Below are 20,266 nucleotides of genomic sequence, written 5' to 3'. Positions count from 1 at the left end.
CCTTAACCAGCACTGTGTGTTTCACCACACACTCCTTGGGTACCCCCTATGGATTGGCCTCTGTGGCACAGGATTTCTGGGTATTCTATTTACCTTGCTTTTTTGGATTTGATTTGGCTTTTAGTTTGCTAGTTTAAGACTCCTAGCACTGCAGGAGACTGCCTTCAGGAGATCTTGACTTGATTCTTCTCACTAAGTGAGATATCTCAGAGCATCACCATTGTTTTTTCCTTCCATTAAGCAGCTGTATTGTTTAAAGTACCAAGACCATACATAGTTTTTGGCACATCTCCCTGGAGCGTGGACATTTTGTTTGCACAACATTTGATTTCTGCTGGTTTGTATTTATGTAATCTAATGAGTAATAAAATAAATAGTGATAAGTTTGCTAAACTATCATAAATGTTTTGAGAGATGCCTGCTTGTTTCTGCCAAGCAGAGCTAGGCTCCCATTTTTGTTTCTCTGTTCCTGCAGGCTGCGTTGTATCGTCTGAGTGGAGATTTGAATCCTTTACACCTTGATCCAAGTTTTGCTGCTCTTGGAGGTGAGCTGGGGGATGCCATTGTATTAATGTCTGGACAAAGGATGATGTAAATGTAGTTTTAATTTTATTGTATTTCTTTTTCACTTAGAGAGTCTTTAACAAGCTGGAGGAAACAGTGCTTTTTTCATAGCTGTTCTTAGAGTCACCATTAGATGTCTTCAAAGCTCTGTGTGTCGCTTCCCTTCAAAGCACTGCTTCTTGTAGCTACGAATGCACAATGATGCTTGCACTCCTACCTACTCACCCCTATACCATCTTTAAAATCTCTTTCATAAGCAGAAAAAAGTGACTATCAAAAGCGTCATGGGAATTCCATAAATTCTTTAGGAGATAATTGTTTCCATCTAAATGATTTTGAGATTATGTTGGTCTCAATAGAATTTTTTATACATCTATCAGCCTTCTGAATTCCAGTAGCTCTTAGGAGTGCAGGAGAGAGGGAATATGTTAGCACTTTTTTTATATATATAAAAATGCTGAACTGTTCCTCTTGCTAATCGAGCAGCTTGGTTGTTTGCACAATGGTACATGCCAAAGCAACCACATTAAGTAATTCCTGCAGAGATCTGATTAATAAAGACAGATCTGTTTTCTTAAATTTCTGTTGTAAAGGTACCTTTCAGAGCAGGCTTTGCAGGCACTATAGTGTGATTGTTCCAGGCAGACATCAATTGGATTTACATCAGAAATTTTCTTAAATATGTATGCTGTCATCATAAACTACATGAATATAGTGATCTGTTTTTTTGTTGTTTGCAACAACTGGTCTGCAGTATTCTGGTGACTTTGATATATAAAATAAACAGAGCAGAGTTATGTGTCATTGTTCAGTTCATACTTACACATATTGTCTCTCTTCATAAATACATCCTAATTGTTTGGTTAACTTTGTTGTTTATATTTCTTTTTAAATTTGTGAGATAAATAATGATAATCAAATACTAGAGTCCATAAAGATTTAGACTCTCACCCATACAAAAGAAAACAGGTAGCAGTCTTCTACAGGCTACACAAAGAGCACTGGCACCTAGACACAGTGAAAAATGAAAACTGCCCCCAGTGGATTTTGGATCTGGGGCAGTCTCCTACTCAAATACCTATATTAAATGTAAGTTTGAACAAAGAAGAAAATCACTGTAGAGATATTACAAAAATATATTTCATATAAAAAAAAATATTAGCTTGGGCATATTAACACACCTTTTTGTCTTTACTTACTTAAAGTGTTCTCTTTGACATTGTTTCACCAATGTGCACTGGAAGCAAGCATTTGGCATAATTACCTCAAGTTACTACAGGATTACTGTTAAACTTTTCTGTGAGTAATCTTTCACAGGAGATACCCTACGTAAAAACTCTTGTTCACATTCTTGTGCCTCTATTCTATAGCTTGTGAGTATATCTGAGGTACTAGAAAGTCTAAGCAACATTTATTTTGGTTTTGTTTCAGTCTAGATAAAAAGTAACCCGATTGCCTTGTGGACTTTCCCTAGTTTTATAAAGAAAATGCCAAGGAGAATACGATCTTAAATATTTTTCTGTGTCTGAGTTCTGAAAATAGTGGCAGGTTTTGGTTCATGCATAGTGAATTTAGCTAAGCTTTTGAAGAGCTCAATGTTACTGTAACATTCTGTATGAGAGATACCAGATACTGATATTGTTACTATAATGCCAGTAATCTGTTTAAAAATGGACTATATGGTGTCTTTGTGCTTTCAGAAATATTCTGTGCACAGTGTAGAAAAAACAGTGCTATTAAAAATGAGCATATTCAAATATTTTACAGGGAAGAAATGGCAGAATGATCAGCCATATACAGCAAGAAAACAGACTCACGTTCCTTTCTACCTCATGTTCCTTTGTCACATTTCCTCTCCTGACCTAACAAATCAAAATTTCTTATCCTCCCTCCTTTTGGCCATGTCTCTGAATTCCCATCTTTCCCAGCACTGAGTCCTACTAGCTTTTTTGTCTCTGTCTTGAAGGTGATTGTTTCTTCTACTACTGATTCTCTGCAGTCTAGACTTTCTTCTGTCTCTTTTTCAGTTGTTTGGATTTGCTTTTGCTTCTGCTTTTTTCTCTCAGCTTTTTTTCTCTTGGCACAACTTTTCCTGCTCTTTAGATGCTATGAGTTGTTTAGAGCTCAGGAAAAACAGACTGGCAGCTGAGGGTGGCAGAGTTCCAGACAAAGCAGTTCCAGACAAAGCAACTGGTTTCAGAGCCAAAGCTGGACAGATCTGTCTCAAATGCATGGGCTGTTGCAATTGTGATCAATTACTGTTCACAAGCCCTGTCAGGTCAGAGCAACCTGTTAAGGGTAAGGGACCAGAACATACTCAGTACAAGCAGTATGTTTAAAAAAACTTAAAATCTGTTGCACTTTAGAAAATCTCAGGGCAGTTTTCAAAGGTTTATTTTGTCAGACTTGGGAAAGACTGGGAAAAGTTTCAGTGCTAATACAAAGATGATCCTCTGCCAAGGTTCAACTTCTGTTCCAAAGTGCAAGGAAACTGGACAAAAAATGTCAGTATAAACAAAACACTTTTTTTCCCTCTTTGTTAGATGTGGTCAAAATGTCTGAAATATTTTCAGGTTGGGATTTTTTTACATTTTTAAATAGAGAAGAATTAATCCTAAAGTGTGCACTGCATTTGAAGGCTTTTCACAATTGAGAATTAAAACCAGGAAGCCTCAAATAATCTTGATATCATAATTTTTAATCATTACAAATACCTCCTACTGTTGATAAAGTTCTGTGTAACTGTGTAACTGATGTACAGAAACAGCCAGTCTCCTTGTTTTGTTTTTTTTTCACCTGCATAGGGTGGAACCACGTCTACTTGGGGGTCTTACATAGCATAGGCAGTTGAAGTGCCACTTCTCAGCAATCACTTCTCTTTGCCTCAAAGTAGAGAAAAAAATAAATGGTAAAGCATGCTTTTCAGTGAGGTAAATCAGGTTAAAAATTAAAAAAGGATTAAGAACATTATTAGAGGAAAATACTATCGGTAAGATACAGATATTTGTAGAAGCAACATGCAAATTTCTAATATTGTAGACACTAAAATGTTACTTTTTGAAATAGGATTTGAGAAGCCTATACTTCATGGACTGTGCTCCTTTGGGTTTGCTGCTAGACACGTTTTGAAGCAGTTTGCAAATAATGATGTCAACAGATTCAAGGCAATCAAGGTCTGCCTGATCATTCTTTGCAGTTAATTTTCTTTATTTCTGGTTTTAGTAATAATTCTTTAGGGTGGGAAATGGATATTATCTTAAGTGCCACATTTGCTTTTTACTTTATTGTTGGATTTTAATGCCTCTGTCTGTATGTTTACTTAAATATTAGGGTTTCTGCATTTCCAGTTGACTTTTTCTTTGCTTCTTCTCATTTAAGTAGAACCTATGCTTTTAAGCTTTGCATCTACTTAAGACAGATCTGTTCACACCCCCACTTTTTAAATTATTTTTTTCAGGTTCGCTTTGCAAAACCAGTCTTCCCAGGGCAAACTTTACAAACAGAAATGTGGAAGGAAGGAAATAGAATCCATTTCCAGACAAAGGTTAGAACACACTCACTGTTATGGGGTTTGGAGAAAGATGTCTTTGTTAAAAACTAGGAATATAAGGGAGAAACAAAAAATGTGGCTTATCAAACATACCATTGAAGAATGTTATGTAAAGAAATTAAGTTAATAGAATTAAATAGTCATACCTATTTTATGATGTTCCAGTAAAAATACCAGTATACTCATAGGACATAGTACACTCCTAATGCTAAACAGTCATTTTATTGTACTGCATTTTCTGTGTTTGTCCACTGTGGAAGAACAAGAAGCAGCCATTCTCAGGTCAGCATAGTTTATACTTGTTTTCTGCAGTTAATCATAACCTTGTGTATGTACCTTTCTTTAACATTTGTTTATCTTAAATCAACTGAAAGTTGATTAGTTTAACAGTTAGTTTAACCAGGTAAACTTACACAATTTCTTCTTAAGTTGAACACCGCCTTTACCCAGAACTAAATACTTTAGAGATGGCAGTTTTATAGCAGTTTGACATAGTAACTAGTATAAAACTGTGTTTTTAAATTCAGGTTTTTAATTTCTCTATTTTGTTTGGTATTGCTGTTAGCATTATGTGAGGATATGCTGTAGCCCTCTCCTACATTTGGTAGGATACTTACTGGAAGCTAAGGGTAAAATACTACATGTTGAAGCAAAGTACGTTCTCATCACATCTGCTGTAGTATCCTGTAGCACTGTCACTTTCTTAAACTGTAAGTTGCTACTGGTATTTGTCAATATGTATTGGCTTATGCAGATAAAATTTACACTGCTTTGCGTGGTGGAAGTTTTGTATCCCCATCTCTATAAAAATGTAGCCAGCTGTTGATGAGTGAGTAAAGATGCAGGGATAGTTGCAGCTGCAGGGAAGACTGGGCATGATAAGGTCATAGGATTGGTGTTTCCACAGGGGTACAATTTTGTGTAATAAATGTTGACAGAAGGAGGTAAATTTTGTTTGCAGACGTGGTGAGTGTTGGCAGCTATGGAATTTCAGAATGACAAGACTACTATATACAAACTCCATTTCTGGTTACTAGTAGTAAACAAGACAGTTTGTTACCTCAAATAAGTTTTCGAAATTACTGTATTGGAGATTGCATAGCTATATTTAAAAGTTCTGCCACCCAGTCCTCACAGAAATTTTACACTTCAGGTATTTACTACTGAGTGTTTGCATGTACAGTGTAAATTAACATAATTTATCATATGCCTTCATGCCCTTTGGAGTCTGTGAACAAAGAGAGATGTTTTGTTGTGTTTAAAGGCTGTATTTGTTTTTATGCTTGTTTTTGTCACTGCTAATATGCAGAGTTTGGGTAGGATTTTGGTATAAGTTTTTTCCAAAAGTGTGCAGTAACTTATTTTGGAGAGAAATTACAACGTTTGACAGGATTCTAAGAAACCACGTTGTTTCAACAATTAAGAATTACACAGAATTCTGTTTCCTATTGCATGTTGGATTAGTTTGAATTTATCTTTGTACTTGTAATGAAGTCTAGTTAAATCCAACTAAAAGGAGAGGTACAACTTTTATATTCTGGTTTCCTTATCTAAAGTGCAGTGGTGGCAGGTGACAAGCTGTTAGGTGTGATTAGAATAATAGTCATTATGAAGTCTTCCTGTATTAGTTTCACTTGTTTAATAAGCTAGGCTGAGTTACTGTATGTTCTTCCACTTTGACTGCTCATTATATAACTATGCATTGTCAGTGAATCACTTTGCCATCTACTGTTTCCTGCTGTAAGTCAGAATGGTTTGGCAGACCCTAAAGAGACAAGGCCTAAGTGGAACCTATTTTCTTGTCGGAATTAACTGTTTCAAATAACTAAAACAGAAGAGAATTCGGGTATTTTTCCCCTTTCATTGTGAAGTATTTCTGATTTTTACAATTTGTAAATGGTTGCTTCTAGTGCAAGTTTCAGTATAAGCCACCTAGAGATAGTGAAACTGACTAGATGAACTCCTGACAACAGCATATCTAACTCCTGGAAAAAAAAAATCTTAGAGCACTGTCATTTTCAGAACTATTTATGAATAATATTAACAGTAACATTAACAGTTTTTTCTACCATTTTATGCACAGAAAATCAGCAATATATTTTTGTTATAATTCCTCCAGAAGTGAGTAGTTATTTTGTTTGAGCAGGTGTTCACAAAGCAGAGTATACTAACTTTTCTCAAGACCACAACACGTTTAAGGAGTGTTTTTTTCAAACTCTGGAAATTCTATGTTTTCTCTTTTCTTTGTCTCTGATTTTAAGATGTAGGGCGTACTCCTTGGTTGCCCTTATGTTGTGAATTTTTTTGAACGCACTAATTCTTTAATGCAATTTTTTTCCCCCCACCACAGGTGAAAGAGACTGGAGAAGTTGCTATTGCAGGGGGCTATGTGGACATAGTACCAGCTTTGGATAAGCCCTTTGCTCAGGAGCATCTGAAGGTGGGGAAAGCAATAAACATATTAACTTGCAGAGCAGCATAGTTGGGCTTTATTCTTGTGAAAAACTCAGGGAAAATACCTGCATCACTTATATTTTGCAGTATATGAGTTCAGAGATCTGAATACACATTTTTAACACATAGAGGGCTCATGGGTCTATTTTAGGAGCAACATACAGATGTTTGAAGATACACAGAAAGGCTGGTGAAGTTTGAAGTGATTAATGCCAGTTGAACTGTTAGGTTCAGCATTGTGCTGTATGTAACAAAACAGGTGAGGCATGCACTGATGAGGGCAACTGGTTTTGAGTACTTGCAGAATTTAAGATTGAAATTAGTCCCTTTAATTTGAGGCTGTACTGGTAAAGCAAGCATTTTGTGATTATTTTGTGGTTGTTGCAAATCAAACTCAATGTAAGTTGTGAAAGTGTGTGACCTTTCTCAATGTCTTTCATATAGACAGGGGGACAGTGGCAGGAGGGCATTAAAGAGCAGAACAAATGAGATAGTGAACTCATAGAAAAGGACAGTTTTGTCACTGAATCATTTTCAAAGAATGCTCTTGACAGCTGTTTGTACATATGGTTAGGCCTAACACATGATATATGCTTTATACTAAATATGTAATTTAAGAAATCCTCTGCATGTTTGCATTAAGCCCTGAGTACTGAACTTGCAGCAAAAGACATTGTAATACCAAGGATATTCTGGGTTCTTAATGTGGTCTAAAAGACATCAGTGCACAGTGCATTGCTTTAATAAATTATATTACTTTTTCCCTCATTGATTCCTGCCTGCAAAGGATGAAATGTAAATGCCTTGAAATTTGTGAAATACTGAGGCTGTGGTATAGGTATAAAGCATGTGATATATTCCTGGGACTTTGTTTCTTTTTCCTTGTAATGTTTAGTCGTCTGACATTAGACATCTATGTACTACCTGGTGTACATATAGGTATAGCTGACCAAATAAAGCTATGAGAGCTTCCTTGCTCTGATTTCAGTTAAATCAAAAATGTCACTGGATCAGATTCTTAATGTGTAACACTTTCTTTAACAAATATTTGTACTGAATAAAGACAGTGAAAGGCTTGAAAAGTAATATGTGTTTAGAAGAATTGAAAATCCCACTCTTAAATGATAAACACGTTGTGTCTACTGTTTCGACTTTTGACAGTGGTCGTAGTAGTGTGTTTTGCACATCTTCCATTTAAAATTAAGGTAATAAACTTGTAAAAGCATTTAACAGTTCTCAAAAAAATCATGCCATTCATCATGAAAAAATGATAGCTTTACTCTGAAGGAAATAGACAGCAGTGTAGAAGCCCTTACAACCCTAATTATTAGTGAGAAATGATAAAAATTGCTAAAGCAGGATTTGAGAACTTTCAATCAAGAGTCCATGAAGTGTTTTCTGCTTGAAATGTACTCCAGTGCTGATAGTTGCTAGAGCTGATTATTTATAGTGGAAGAAATCTCAGTTGCATTTAATAAGTCTGCAGTAGACTTTCCTGAACACAGTGCTTGAACTAGACTTTTAAAATGTAGTTTCTTTTAAACTTCTTTTAAACTGTAGTACTTTTAAAATGGAGTTTCTATTCTAAATTGTTCATATTCACTTTCTTTTTCAAGTCTGCAGTGCTGCAGAGTGACCTTGTGTTTGAAGAGATCGGTCGTCGTGTAAAGGAGATTGGAAATGAATTGGTAAAGAAAGTAAATGCTGTGTTCCAATGGGACATAACTAAAGATGGAAAAACAGCAATGCAGTGGAGTAAGTTTGTAGCTTTTTTGTAATGCTTTGATGCTTTTTTTTTTTGCCTTTTAATGATGCCTTTTAATGGCACGAGATTAATTATACTCATTCTAATTAAACTGACATATTGAAAATAAATATCAGGTAGTAGATGCATATTTACCTGGAACCAAAAAATCTGTTTCCATAGTGAATGCACAAGTGACAAGTTGGTCAGATCAAATTCCATAATGGCAGTTACTAACCTTTCTAGGAATACTTTTCTGTTACCTGTTTATTTAGATGCAGGCATAGGCAAACCAGCCTCTCGAACTTCAGTGAATGTCTATTTACATTTTCCAAAATTGATTGCCACTGCACTTAGAAAAGCAGGCTAAATTAACCTACTAGGAGCTCTATTAAAGTAATTAGCTTAATGCTGATGTAGGCACTAAGTAATGTAAAACAAATAACTATTTGTTTCTACTGTGTTGTTCTTGTCACTTGAAAATACAGCCCAATTTGTTTCCATTGTGTATTTTAGTAACTGGTTTTTTTTTTTTTAATTATTCAACTGTTTTTTTCTGAGGTTTTCTGAATGATCTATTAAAGAATATGAAGTTTTTCCAAAGGGATAAACCATAGTCATATTGTAACTTCCAAGCCCTTGGTTTTCTTTTTGTGGAGAAATGCAAGTCTGTCTCATAGGTGTTTTTTTTGATTGATTGATCTGAGTGGTTGGATCCAATTAGAGCAGTTCTTGGGGAGATAATGATGAGGGGTGGGCTGTCCAACAGGCTGATGGGGTAGACTGACATTTTAACATTGTGCTTTGTCCTGCAGACTGTGACTTTTTTATATTGTTAAGTCTTTCCCATGCCTATCCTCAGTAAGTGGTGACTGGCTTAAGCAACCCCTCTTCCTTTTACAGAATGGTTTAGAAACCTGTAATTTCACTTTCTGTTTTTTAATGTTAGCCAGCAGAGATTCTAAGTAGTAAGACAGCTGTTATGTATCAGGAGAAAATTACATAGATTTATCAAGATAGTTTTGTCCTGTCTGTATTGCTTTCTGAGGAATTTTTGAGGAATAATGGGCGATTTCCACTTTGAACTTCTTCAGTATATTGGATATACCTATGCAATGCAGGCTATGTACCTATGCATTGAAACAAGAGGGGGGAAAATACCACATAATTCAACTCAGAAGATCTATCTTAAAACTCCTTCCTGCTCTTAATTATTCCTACTGTCTACAGTTTTCCTGTTTTATGCTCTGTAATTAAAATTATGGATGTGCCTAGAACTGGACAGAAGGCTTATGTGTTCTTGCCTACAAGGAGATACAGTAAAAACTCATAGATTAAACTTCAAAACACTTTAAGTGGATGCTTCTGATTGTTAGAGTATTAGTCTGTATCAACTCTCTTTATTACTTTCTATATCACTCACGTCTATTCTTTTATGTGTAACTAAATGTAGTGTAAATGATAGTCATGTTCACAGTAACAACCAGAAAGCTATCTTCAATTTATCATTGTTTTTAGCTTTGGAATGCTTATTAACATCTAAGAGTGTTAGGAACACCTAAACTCAGTGTTATTTATGTTCAAAGGATGGAGGGGCAAATCAATAGAAGAAAAAGCTGATAAGGAGTTTAAGACATGAATAATACTTTTTCCCAGGAATACCTTAAGCTGCAAGCTGCTGAACACAAAACAGGCACACTTTGGGAGTGAGATCTGAGCAGGGGCCTTACCTGTCTCATGAGACCAAGTTTTATTAGATGGGAAGCCGGTGGATTTTTTGTCATTGTTTTCAGAGACAGAGTACTCCTGCTTTGGGTAAACCAAAATTCTGTTTACCAAAAATAGCTTGTCCTCTCTTTTATTTCCTGCTGTAGTGGTGGAACGAAAGCAGTGCCTTCTTCCAATGCTTATTTCCCTAGTTAAAAGGTATTAAATAGACATAACTTTTCTTTGTCCTGACCTGTTTGCTTTGCTTGTAATGAACAATATCTGTACTGTTATACCAATCTTAAAACTCAATGCAGTATGCAGAATGGAGGAGGTAATACGTTTCCTAACACTGACTGGTATTAGGAATTTAAATTAAACATTTTCAAAATCTTGGAAAAATTACTGCACATTTTTGTACAGTGTGATCAATTCCTTCAAGCTTAGGTGTCAAAGCAGTGGCTAGCATTTGTGAATTACTGTAATCTGTGTTATAGTAAATATGCAATGCTGAATGTAAATATCTAGGTGACAAGAAGGGTGTCTGTAGAAAATGCTGCTTACTTTGCTCATCAGGAATGTTGGTAGGCAAGTACTCCTCCTGCATATCAGTTTTTCAAAGTTCTGGCCAAATTCACTTGCAGAGTGTTAGCATGTGAATTAATAACATACTATTGTTGCTGTCTGTGTTACTCTAGTGGTCGATTTCTAATGGCAAGATACATAAATCTGCATGATAGAATTTTTATTTTGGGGATTTTAAAAAACAGTATTTGTTTGGGCTTTTTTTAATGACCCAAACACAAAGCAAAAAACTAGATCTTCTAGAGTCAAATATTCAAGATGTATAAGCAAATGCCTTTTTAATTCTTACTTGTTTGCGTACATTGTTGTTAAGTACTCAAGAGCATCAGCATGTGCTGGTTTTTTTACCAGATGCTAACATAATTTGTTTACATAATTCATTTTACATAATTTCACTTCATAAGGCCAGTATGGAAGAAGAGAGTAGTTTCTGGCTTTTCATTTAAAGGACATTAATTAATAATTAATAAAGGACATAAAGGCTTTCCATTTAAAGACACCTTTTGTACAGTTGTGCTGTCATCAATAACCCAAGAGATTTCTGACAGATCTTTATATCATCATCACCTAGACTTTTGTAATACACAGAAAAATGACAAATCAGTTTATGTAACATTGCCAATGCCATTTACTGACTTGGATGCTTGACTTTTTCTGTTGCTAATGAATTTAAGGTTCTGTACCTAATTAGAAATTTTAGCCTTTGTGAGAGTATTTATTTTACTTCAGAAACTGAAGATGATGGTACAATGTTACTTTTGTTGTAGCTTGAATCTAATTATATGTCACTATTTTGACTAGTTTCAAATCTGCTTCAAATTTCAATGTTGGTCAAATAGGTAGAATTGCATATATTTAACACTGCATTCAAATTTGGCCTGCTGATTGTTAGTTGATCTCCTGTGGACAGTAATTTTTAATCAGTTTTGTAAATGTTATGCTAAGTTTGGTTTAAACAATTTCACTTCTTTATCTCTTTTCTTAAAGTAAAAATGCTGTTTTGAGAGCTATTTCTTATGTGTACGTAGCCACAGTAAAGCAAAGTGAAAACTGACTTGGAATTCGGTTCCTGTGGATAAATACCACATGCTCCTTCAATGTACAGTCAGAATTCTTGACATGTTATCACTGAAACAACTGACATCTTGTATACAACAGGGGGTAGATTATTTCGAGGGAGTTCTTTGATTGTTTTAAAACTTGAACTGATGCCAGTTGCTTCATTCTCTATCTTCATTTTGGATCTTTGTTTCTAAGGGCCTCCCAGCCCTTTACAGGAGATGTTTGTGGTTCTCCTGGGCTACCTGCTGGGCCTTTTCCCCCTCTTAAATGTGTCTTGTACTTGTGCTGGCTTGTCTTTTAATTTTTTGACTTGGCACTTCGCACAGCTTTGTGCTGCTATGAAAACTGCAGCAACTGACAGCACTAAAAACAATTTGCTGTCTTAGCCAGTTATTGCAGCTCCAGCATCTTCTGATGATGTCCTTAAGCCTCTTAAGATGTGGGAGGAAGCAGGGAGTGAAGCAAAGGAGGGAAAGAAGCAATATTAGACAGGTACGAAATTTTTTCCCGTGTAAGCAGTCATTCTGGTGTTTTCCGAACTTTCAGAAACCAGAAGTTTTTTTTTAAGAAATTAAATTTATTTTTAGTATTTTGTTTTAATTGCATCTCTAACATTCGGATTTATATTCTTTGCAGTAAGCCAAAATTTTTGTTTATTACTTTAAATGAAGAGGGATTTGTGAACTGGGTTTTGGCTCTTTTTTGTTACAGACACAGATTCTTCATGGTAGCGCTACTATTAGAAACACACGTTTGTTTAATTAGCAATGACCTTTTATGTTGCTCTCTGTGGTCAGTGTGAAGACATGGAGAGGTTTAGAATGATTGATCTTGCATTCAGACTGTGAAATTTTGGACAGCTTATTTGCTGTCTAAACTATATTGAGGTGTAGCCACTGACAACTGGTCTGAATTAGCAGTATTTCTTTACAGAAGCCAGGTGTTCTAGTTTAAGAGGGCGCTGAAAATACTTTGAAGATGATAAAGCAATACAGATTTTGTATCAAACCAAAACCTAAGGAATAATCCTAATAGTACTGGAGCTATCTTCTTGTGTTTTTTAACAAAATCATAGAGTCACTGAAATGTAGAAGAGTTTAGTTGGAAGGAACCTCAAAGATCATCCAGTTCCAACCCCCCTACATGGACAGGGACACTTTCCTCTAGACCAGGTTGCTCAAGGTCCCATCCAACCTGGCCTTGAACACTTCCAGAGAGGGGGCAGCCACAGCTTCCTTGGGCAACCTCTGCCAATGTCTCACCACCCTCACACTAAAGAATTTCTTCCTAACATCTAATCTAAATGTTTCAGTTTGAAATTGTTCCCCCTCATCCTATCAGTACATGCCCTTATGAAAAGTCCCTCCTGAACTTTCCTTTCTGTCCCCTTCGAGTACTGGAGGGCTGATAAAAGTTTTCCTTGGAGCCTGCTCTACTCCAGCCTGATCAACCCTCACTCTCTCAGCCTGTTTTTTGTAAGAGAGGTGCCCCCGCCCTGTCACTGTCTTCATCACCTTCCTCTAGACTCATTCCAAAAGCTCAAATGTCCTTCTTGTGTTCTAGCCTCCAGAACTGGACGCAGCACTCTTCATAAGAATAGAGCAGAGGGAGAAAATCACCTCCCTTGACTTCTGTGCAGCTTCTGATGCATTCCAGGATAGGGTTGCAAGTGCATATTGCTGGCTCATACTGAGCATTTCAGCACCTGGTTTAGGGCAGTCCCTGGTATCAGTATAGGTTTAGGAATGAAGAGATTAAGAACAGCCCTGTGGAAAAGTCTTAGGTAGACAAAAAGGTGGACTGTGCATCTTCAGATTCTTCAGATCATCCTCAAACTGATATGCTTCTACCATGGGTGGTGCATCATTCTCCCAGTCCCTGCCTTTGCCTTGGGCAACTTGGGTGGTGTGGCCAGAACCCTTTCTGGGGAAGACTAAAACAAAAAAAAGTCATTGAATACCTCACCCTTCTCTATATTCCACATGACTAGGTCTCCTGTTTCCTTCTGGAGGGGGCCCACATCTTCTCTAGTCTTCCTTCTAGCAATGATGGACCTAGAGAAACTGCTCTTGTACCCTTAATGTCCCTGGCTGGATTTAATTCTGTGTGCCCTTTATCTTTCCTAACCTGATCCTTGGCTGCTCCCTTTTTACATCTAATTGTGTCCAGGAGCATCTTGTTCATCCATGCAAATCTCCTGGCAACCTTGCCCACCTTCCCTTTGTTGGGACTCATTGCTCCTGGGTCTCAAGAATGTTATCCTTGAACACTAAACAGTTTTCTTGGCTGCCTGCTCCCTCCATGGCTTTATCCCATGCCACACTACCAAGCAGATCCCTGAAGAGATAAAAGTCTGCTCTCCTGAGGTCCAAGGACGGACCAGCATGATGATCTCCCTCCTTGTTGCCCATCTTAGATATCTTGAACTCCACCATCTCATGGTCACTACAGCCAAAGCTACCCTGGAGCTTCACATTCCTCACCAGCCTGTCCTCATTGGTGAGAACAGGTTCCAGCATAACACCTCTCCTCATTGTCTTCTCTGTCATTTGGAGAAGGCAGTTACCATCAACACATTCCAGGAACCTCTTGGATTGCTTATGCTCTGCTGTGTTGCCTGTCCAGAAGGTACTGGGGTCGTTGAAGTCCCCCCTGAGGACCAGGGCTTGTGAATGTGAGGCTGCTCCTATCTATCTGTAAAAGGCTTTATCTGTGTGGTTTTCCTGGTCAGGGGGTCCATAGAAGATCCCCACTGTAATGTTCCCAGTCCCTGCCCTCCCTTTAATTGTGACAATTTTTTTACTCCAAGTTGGATCTCCATACACTCAAGGTAGTCATTGACATTGAGGGTGACACCCCATCCTCATCTCCCCTGCCTGTCCATTCTAAAGAGCCTGTGTCCTTCCATTTCAACACTCCAGTCATAGGAACAATATCTCAGTGGTGCCTCTACAGGTATAACCCTGCAAGGACACTTAACTGGGTGCCCTCCAGCTTTGACTTTTCCTGTTGGTTCAATATCCTAAAGAATGCTTTCCTTTCTCCTGTATATTTATTACTGTACAATTGCCTTTGTTTTCAGTGATTGTAAGATATTTATCTCAGAGTTAAGCTACTTAATTTCAAGTGTTATTTCCATAGAGAAAGCATTGCCATTGAGATTTTTTAGCTGATAGTGTGTGTCTAGAACAGTACTCCGAAGCATTTACCCATCTGTTGCTTTTTTGTCATGCTCTGAAGCCACTGCTGATTCTTTCCAGTCCTCAGAAGAATGAAACTTCGTTAGGAGAATATGGGAGAAGTTGTTTTATGCAGTAGATTGTGAGCATCTGAAAAATTACAGTGAAACTGCTTAATTTATGATGCAATATGGCTTCAGGTAATGAAGAGCAGGTGACACTTTGTTCTGTTTGTTTTTAGAGCAAGTCTGGTATTGCAGTTACTTACCCTCTGTAAATCGGAATTTAAAAAAAAGAAAAAAAAAGAGAATTATAACAGACATGAATGATCATGGCCCAGAAGGCATTCTCAGAGCAGCAATGTTTAAAGTTTATTAGATATATTAGATCCTTTGGATCACAAGAATGTTATATAGCTTCCACCCACAAACTGGTTGATTGTTCATCTGGTGTTCATTGTTTTGTTTTTTCTTTGTTTTCTTAATGCATCAAGTTAGTGATGTCCATTAAACCTGTTCCTGAAATTATATTTACCTTCAAATCAAGTGGATAATAATTCAGCATGTCGCTTCGAACTGAGCATCACTGTGTACTTAATTCCCCTCCTGGTTTTGTTACAATATTACTTAGAGCAAATTTCCAAAACTGAAAGATTTCAGTCAAACAGACCAAAGCTACTCTCAGTCTGTGTAGTTCATCTTACCCTTTCAGAAAAACAATTTGGGAAAAAAAAATATGTGAGAGAATTTATGCAGAAATAAGACTCCTTAGTGAGGCTAGTGTCTTAAAATTGGCAGGTAAGAGGAACCAGCTGAAAATAATATTGGCTGTGCAGCCATGATGCCTTGATTAGAGATGTCATTTCCTTATGGGAACATAATACTAATGTGTGGTTTTTGCTTAAAAATTAGGGGGGGACTATGAGAAAAAGGTGTAATGGGAAAGACTGAGAATTTCCAGCATCTGAGAATGGTTCAGCGAAGTGCATCCTGTCAAAGTATTCTTCTAAACAAATGACACAGCAGTGTTAACCTTGTAATAGATTATTTTCGCAGGCCAGTTGGTGTGGGAAAAGAATACTCTGAAGCTCCAGACACTTTGAGAAATTTTTGGCTTTCCAGAAGAGAAAGACAGACAGATAATTGGCAAGGCTTCAAATGCTTTTTGCATGTAGCAGAACCACTTACTGCATTTTCCTTGTTCTGCCCAACAGGCAACATGTTGCTTTCTCTGAATAAAGGATGCTATTTTAAAGCATTAGAGATTTATTACCATCTTTAACATTTTTGCACGAATTGCACTAATTAGTATCATGTGAATCAAAAAGGTTTAAAATTAGGTTTTGCCATCCATGATAGAATTTTTGAATGGCAGTCCATGCTGTAAACCCTTTGCCCCTTCATACAAGAATATTTTTTTTGTGTTCTAATTTCAGATATTTTATTTCATTAAAGAATTAAAACACCTTTATTTTATTAGTGACTGTTAGCTCAAGTTTTTAAGTTTAGACTGAATAATTCATAATAGTAGATAAGGAGGGTAGTGTTCTTTAGACTGAAAATTTTGTCTTTATTTTGAAATATGCTGTCATTGGTGCTTTTTCTCAGCAATTGACTTAAAGAATGGCTCTGGAGCTGTGTATCAAGGACCTGCAAGAAGTTCTGCTGATACCACCTTCACTCTCTCAGATGAGGATTTCATGGACGTGGTACAACAGAAGACCAACCCACAGAAGGTAAAACCTGTGTGTCACAGACATACTAAGTTGCACAGGGACATGCTATTTGTCTTGTATGAAGTTCTGGTTCCTTCAGAAATCTGCAACACTAGGTATTGCCTTAAATCAAGCTCTGGTCCATCCAAAATCCCTAACACCAGATGTTTTGACAGTGCAAACCAGAGTCAGAAGATGTATGAACACATCATTACCTTCTATGGTATTAGACAGAAGACATGATGAGGAATTTCGGCCATCTTGAGACAAAAGATACTTCAAATGACATAAAGTCTGACAGTACAAAGCTGCAATGCAAAGCAAAGTTCATATGGTTCCTGACATTTCCTGACACTGTATGATTTGCAGGGCTAGGGCTTGTCAGTTTGATCAGTCAGGCAGTTTTGATTTATCGTACTGCAGGAAGTTGGTGTTTGTTGCAGTATTCTGATTTATTCCTATTGCTTCAGGAAAGAGCATCTCAGACTATGTATGTATGTAGATCCATGGAACAGTTGAAATTCACCCAAACAACGTAGATTTTCAAGGAGAGAAAAGTATGTAATCTGGGGTCTGCACTTTTAACTTCTTGGAGTCATGGGGACTATAGGCCTGTCAGTCTGACCTTGGTGCCTGTATGGAGCAGATCATCCTGAGTGCCATCAAGTGCCATGTAGAAGGCAACCAGGGGATCAGGCCTACCCCACATGGATGTAGGAGAGGAAGGTCTTGCCTGACCAATTTCGTCTCTTTCTATGACTGGGTGACCTGCCTAGTGGGTGAGGGGAAGGCTGTGGATTATGGGAAGGCTGTGGATGTGGTCCATCTCAACTTCATCAAAGCTTTTGACACAGTTTCCCACAGCATCCTCCTGGAAGAGCTGGCGGTCCGTGGCTTGCACAGGAACACCCTTCCCTGGGTTAAAAGCTGTCTGGGTGACCAGCCCCAGAGGGTGGTGGTGAATGATGCTGCATCCAGCTGGCATCTGGTGACCAGTGGTGTCCCCCAAGGATCAGTACTGGGCCCAGCCCTTTTCAGCATCTTTATTGGCAACCTAGATGAGGGGATTGAGTCTACCCTTAGTAAATTTGTGGGTGACACCAAATTGTTTGGTGAGTGTTGGTCTGCTGGAGGGTAGGAAGGTGCTGCAGTGGGATTTGGACAGGCTGGGTCAGTGGGCCAAGGCCAGTGGGATGAAGTTCAAGAAGACCAAGTGCAGGGTCCTACACTTTGGCCACAATAATCCCACACAGTGCTATAGATGGGGGCAAGAGTGGCTGAAGAGCAGTCCAACAGAGAGGGACCTGGGAGTACTGGCTGACAACTGGTTGAACATGAGCCAGCAGTGTGGCCAGCAGGACTTGTGATGTAATTATCCCCCTGTACTCAGCAGTGGTAAGGCCTCACCTCGAATACCCTGTACAGTTCTGGGCCCCTCACTTCAAGAAGGAGATTGAGGTGCTGGAGTGGGTCCAGAGGAGAGCAACGAGGCTGTGAAGGGACCAGGGGGAGAGTCTTATGAGGAAAGGATGAGGGTGCTGGGATTGTTTAGCCTGGAGGAGACTCAGGGAGGACATTATCACTCTCCACAACTACCTGAAGGGAGGTTGTAGTCAGGTGAGGGTCAGGCTCTTCTCCCAGGCAACGAGTGATAGGACAAGAGAGCATGTCCTGAAGCTCTGCCAGGAGAGGTTTAGGTTGGATATCAGAAAGCACTACCTCATGGAGAGGATGATCAGACATGGTAATGGGATGCCCAGGGAAGTGGTGGAGTCACCATCCCTGGAGGTGTTTAAGGAGAGGATGGGTGTGGTACCTAGTGCCATAGTTCAGCTGATGTGGTGGTGTTAGGTCATAGGCTGGACTTGATCTCAGAAATATTTTCTAGCCTCAATAATTCTGTGATTCTGTAAGCAACTCCTTAAAACTACTAATTTTACTAATAGAAATGCCTTGTGTAAAAGTAAATTAAACTCTCACAAATTTAATATGTCAGCTTGCAGATTAAAGCTTGAGCAAATGAAATCTTTAATTAAGCTCATCATATATCAGACAGTTCCTTTCCTTTGATCCCAAGCAGAATCTTTGAGACTTGGTTGTAAAATCGGAGACTAAAGGTGGTGGCAAATGTTTTTTAAGTCCTATGTACCACATGAGTAAAATCCCTTGTGACCCTTTATATAGCAGTCATAAAGCATAAACAAGATGTTGATGTGTAATCTTCAGAGTGATAAAGAACAGTGATAGCAATTCAGGAACATTATCTGTTCATAGACATTAGTATTTCCTTTGACTTTCTGTCAAGTTTTTCATCTAAAAAAGCTCAAAGCATCTATTGAGACTCTGCTAGCTCTTTCTGTTCCTTATTTTAATTTATTTCAAGATAATGGAATTATGCAGAAGCACATTGTTTCAGAGCTTTCAAAGAGATTTCAAATGGCAAAGACACAGTAAAGTAAAACTAGTTTAAAAAACTTCTGAACTACATTAAGACAAGGTCTACAGCTCTTTGAAGCAGGGACAATAAAAATGCAATACACTTGTGTTTCAGTGAAAATACTGGTTGATTTATGACTCTGTGTTTAGTTCCTTTGTAGTATTCAATGTAGCCAGTAGATTTATTTGGATTATGCTTGCATGTATTATGAAAGTGCCTATTTGAATTCTTGAGTAGCTGACTTTTCATGAGGCCTTTAATTTCCATAAAATGGTCTTTTCATTCCATTTTCTCACTTCATTTGAGGATCTGTAGATATCTATAGTATATAGGGAGGGGAGGACTGGGAGCTTTTTTTGTGTGCCCGGTGAAGTTGTGCCATCAGATACTGTGAAGAAGTTCAGTTTATACCGGAAAAAATGCTCTGTGCCATCTGTAGAAAAGGAATGGAGGCCAGTCTAGTTGCTGTGTATTTGTTTTTCCCCTGACACTTGTGTTTTCTCTTCCTCTGCTTTTTGTAGGCATTCTTTTCTGGTAAACTAAAAGTGAAGGGGAATATCATGCTAAGCCAGAAGTTGGAAATGATCCTGAAAGATTATGCCAAACTCTGAAGTGCTTGGTCGTCTACCAGAGCAGTGAATAACTTGGGAAGACAGAAACTTCAGTTAGTTCAGAACCAATGAATGAAACATACCCACCCACTTAGCAGCAATGTACTGATTCATTATAATATTAATATCCTGCTGATCTGTTTTAATTGCTGTAGACAAAGTTATGAAATTAACATAACTGTTAATATTGTACTTTTTTTGTTTCCTAGCAGTGGCAAAGAATCCTACTTTTCTCATTGCATATCTTATTCTAAATAAAATGTATGTACTTCTTACAAAGATGCATATATTTCTATATTAATTCTGAGAAAGATTAAACCAATACACATCTTTGATACCTGCTTCTATGTGTATGTCAGTCTTCATTTTTATTGCCTTAGATAGACTGTCTAATTTCTATTAACATTTTTAATCTTAAGTTCTCATGATCCCATTAAAACAACTGGAAGATGGAATTCAGTTCTATTTATTTACATATGTCATTAAGTAATTGTTTCTGTACCGGAAAAATTCCTTGAACTTTAGCTCCACCCATCTTACATAGACAGTCGTTTTTATCTAAGCTTACCTTTCCATGAAAACTACATGGGAAGTTGTAAGCATTAAGTATTTTGAGGAAACTTTTTTCCTCTGAGGGGTATTACACTGCACTTAAGTCT

At 37.7% G+C, this 20,266-nt stretch overlaps 1 protein-coding gene across 1 annotated transcript in view; it reads left to right on the top strand.

Moving 5' to 3' along the window:
• Positions 1 to 19,949, top strand: part of HSD17B4 (hydroxysteroid 17-beta dehydrogenase 4) — a 54,046-nt gene extending 34,097 nt beyond the window's left edge. The window contains exons 18-24 of the mRNA XM_071731743.1: positions 476 to 545; positions 3,631 to 3,737; positions 4,022 to 4,108; positions 6,465 to 6,554; positions 8,185 to 8,323; positions 16,453 to 16,580; positions 19,518 to 19,949. Of these exons, the coding sequence (XP_071587844.1) occupies positions 476 to 545; positions 3,631 to 3,737; positions 4,022 to 4,108; positions 6,465 to 6,554; positions 8,185 to 8,323; positions 16,453 to 16,580; positions 19,518 to 19,607 (711 nt within the window). The 3' untranslated portion in view covers positions 19,608 to 19,949. The remainder of the gene's footprint in view (positions 1 to 475; positions 546 to 3,630; positions 3,738 to 4,021; positions 4,109 to 6,464; positions 6,555 to 8,184; positions 8,324 to 16,452; positions 16,581 to 19,517) is intronic.
• Positions 19,950 to 20,266: the final 317 nt, after the last annotated feature.

This window comes from Heliangelus exortis, chromosome Z, assembly GCF_036169615.1.
Source record: "Heliangelus exortis chromosome Z, bHelExo1.hap1, whole genome shotgun sequence".
Taxonomy (NCBI): domain Eukaryota; kingdom Metazoa; phylum Chordata; class Aves; order Apodiformes; family Trochilidae; genus Heliangelus; species Heliangelus exortis.
The sequence above is the reverse complement of the archived record's forward strand: the minus strand, read 5'-3'. Positions and strand labels throughout refer to the sequence as shown.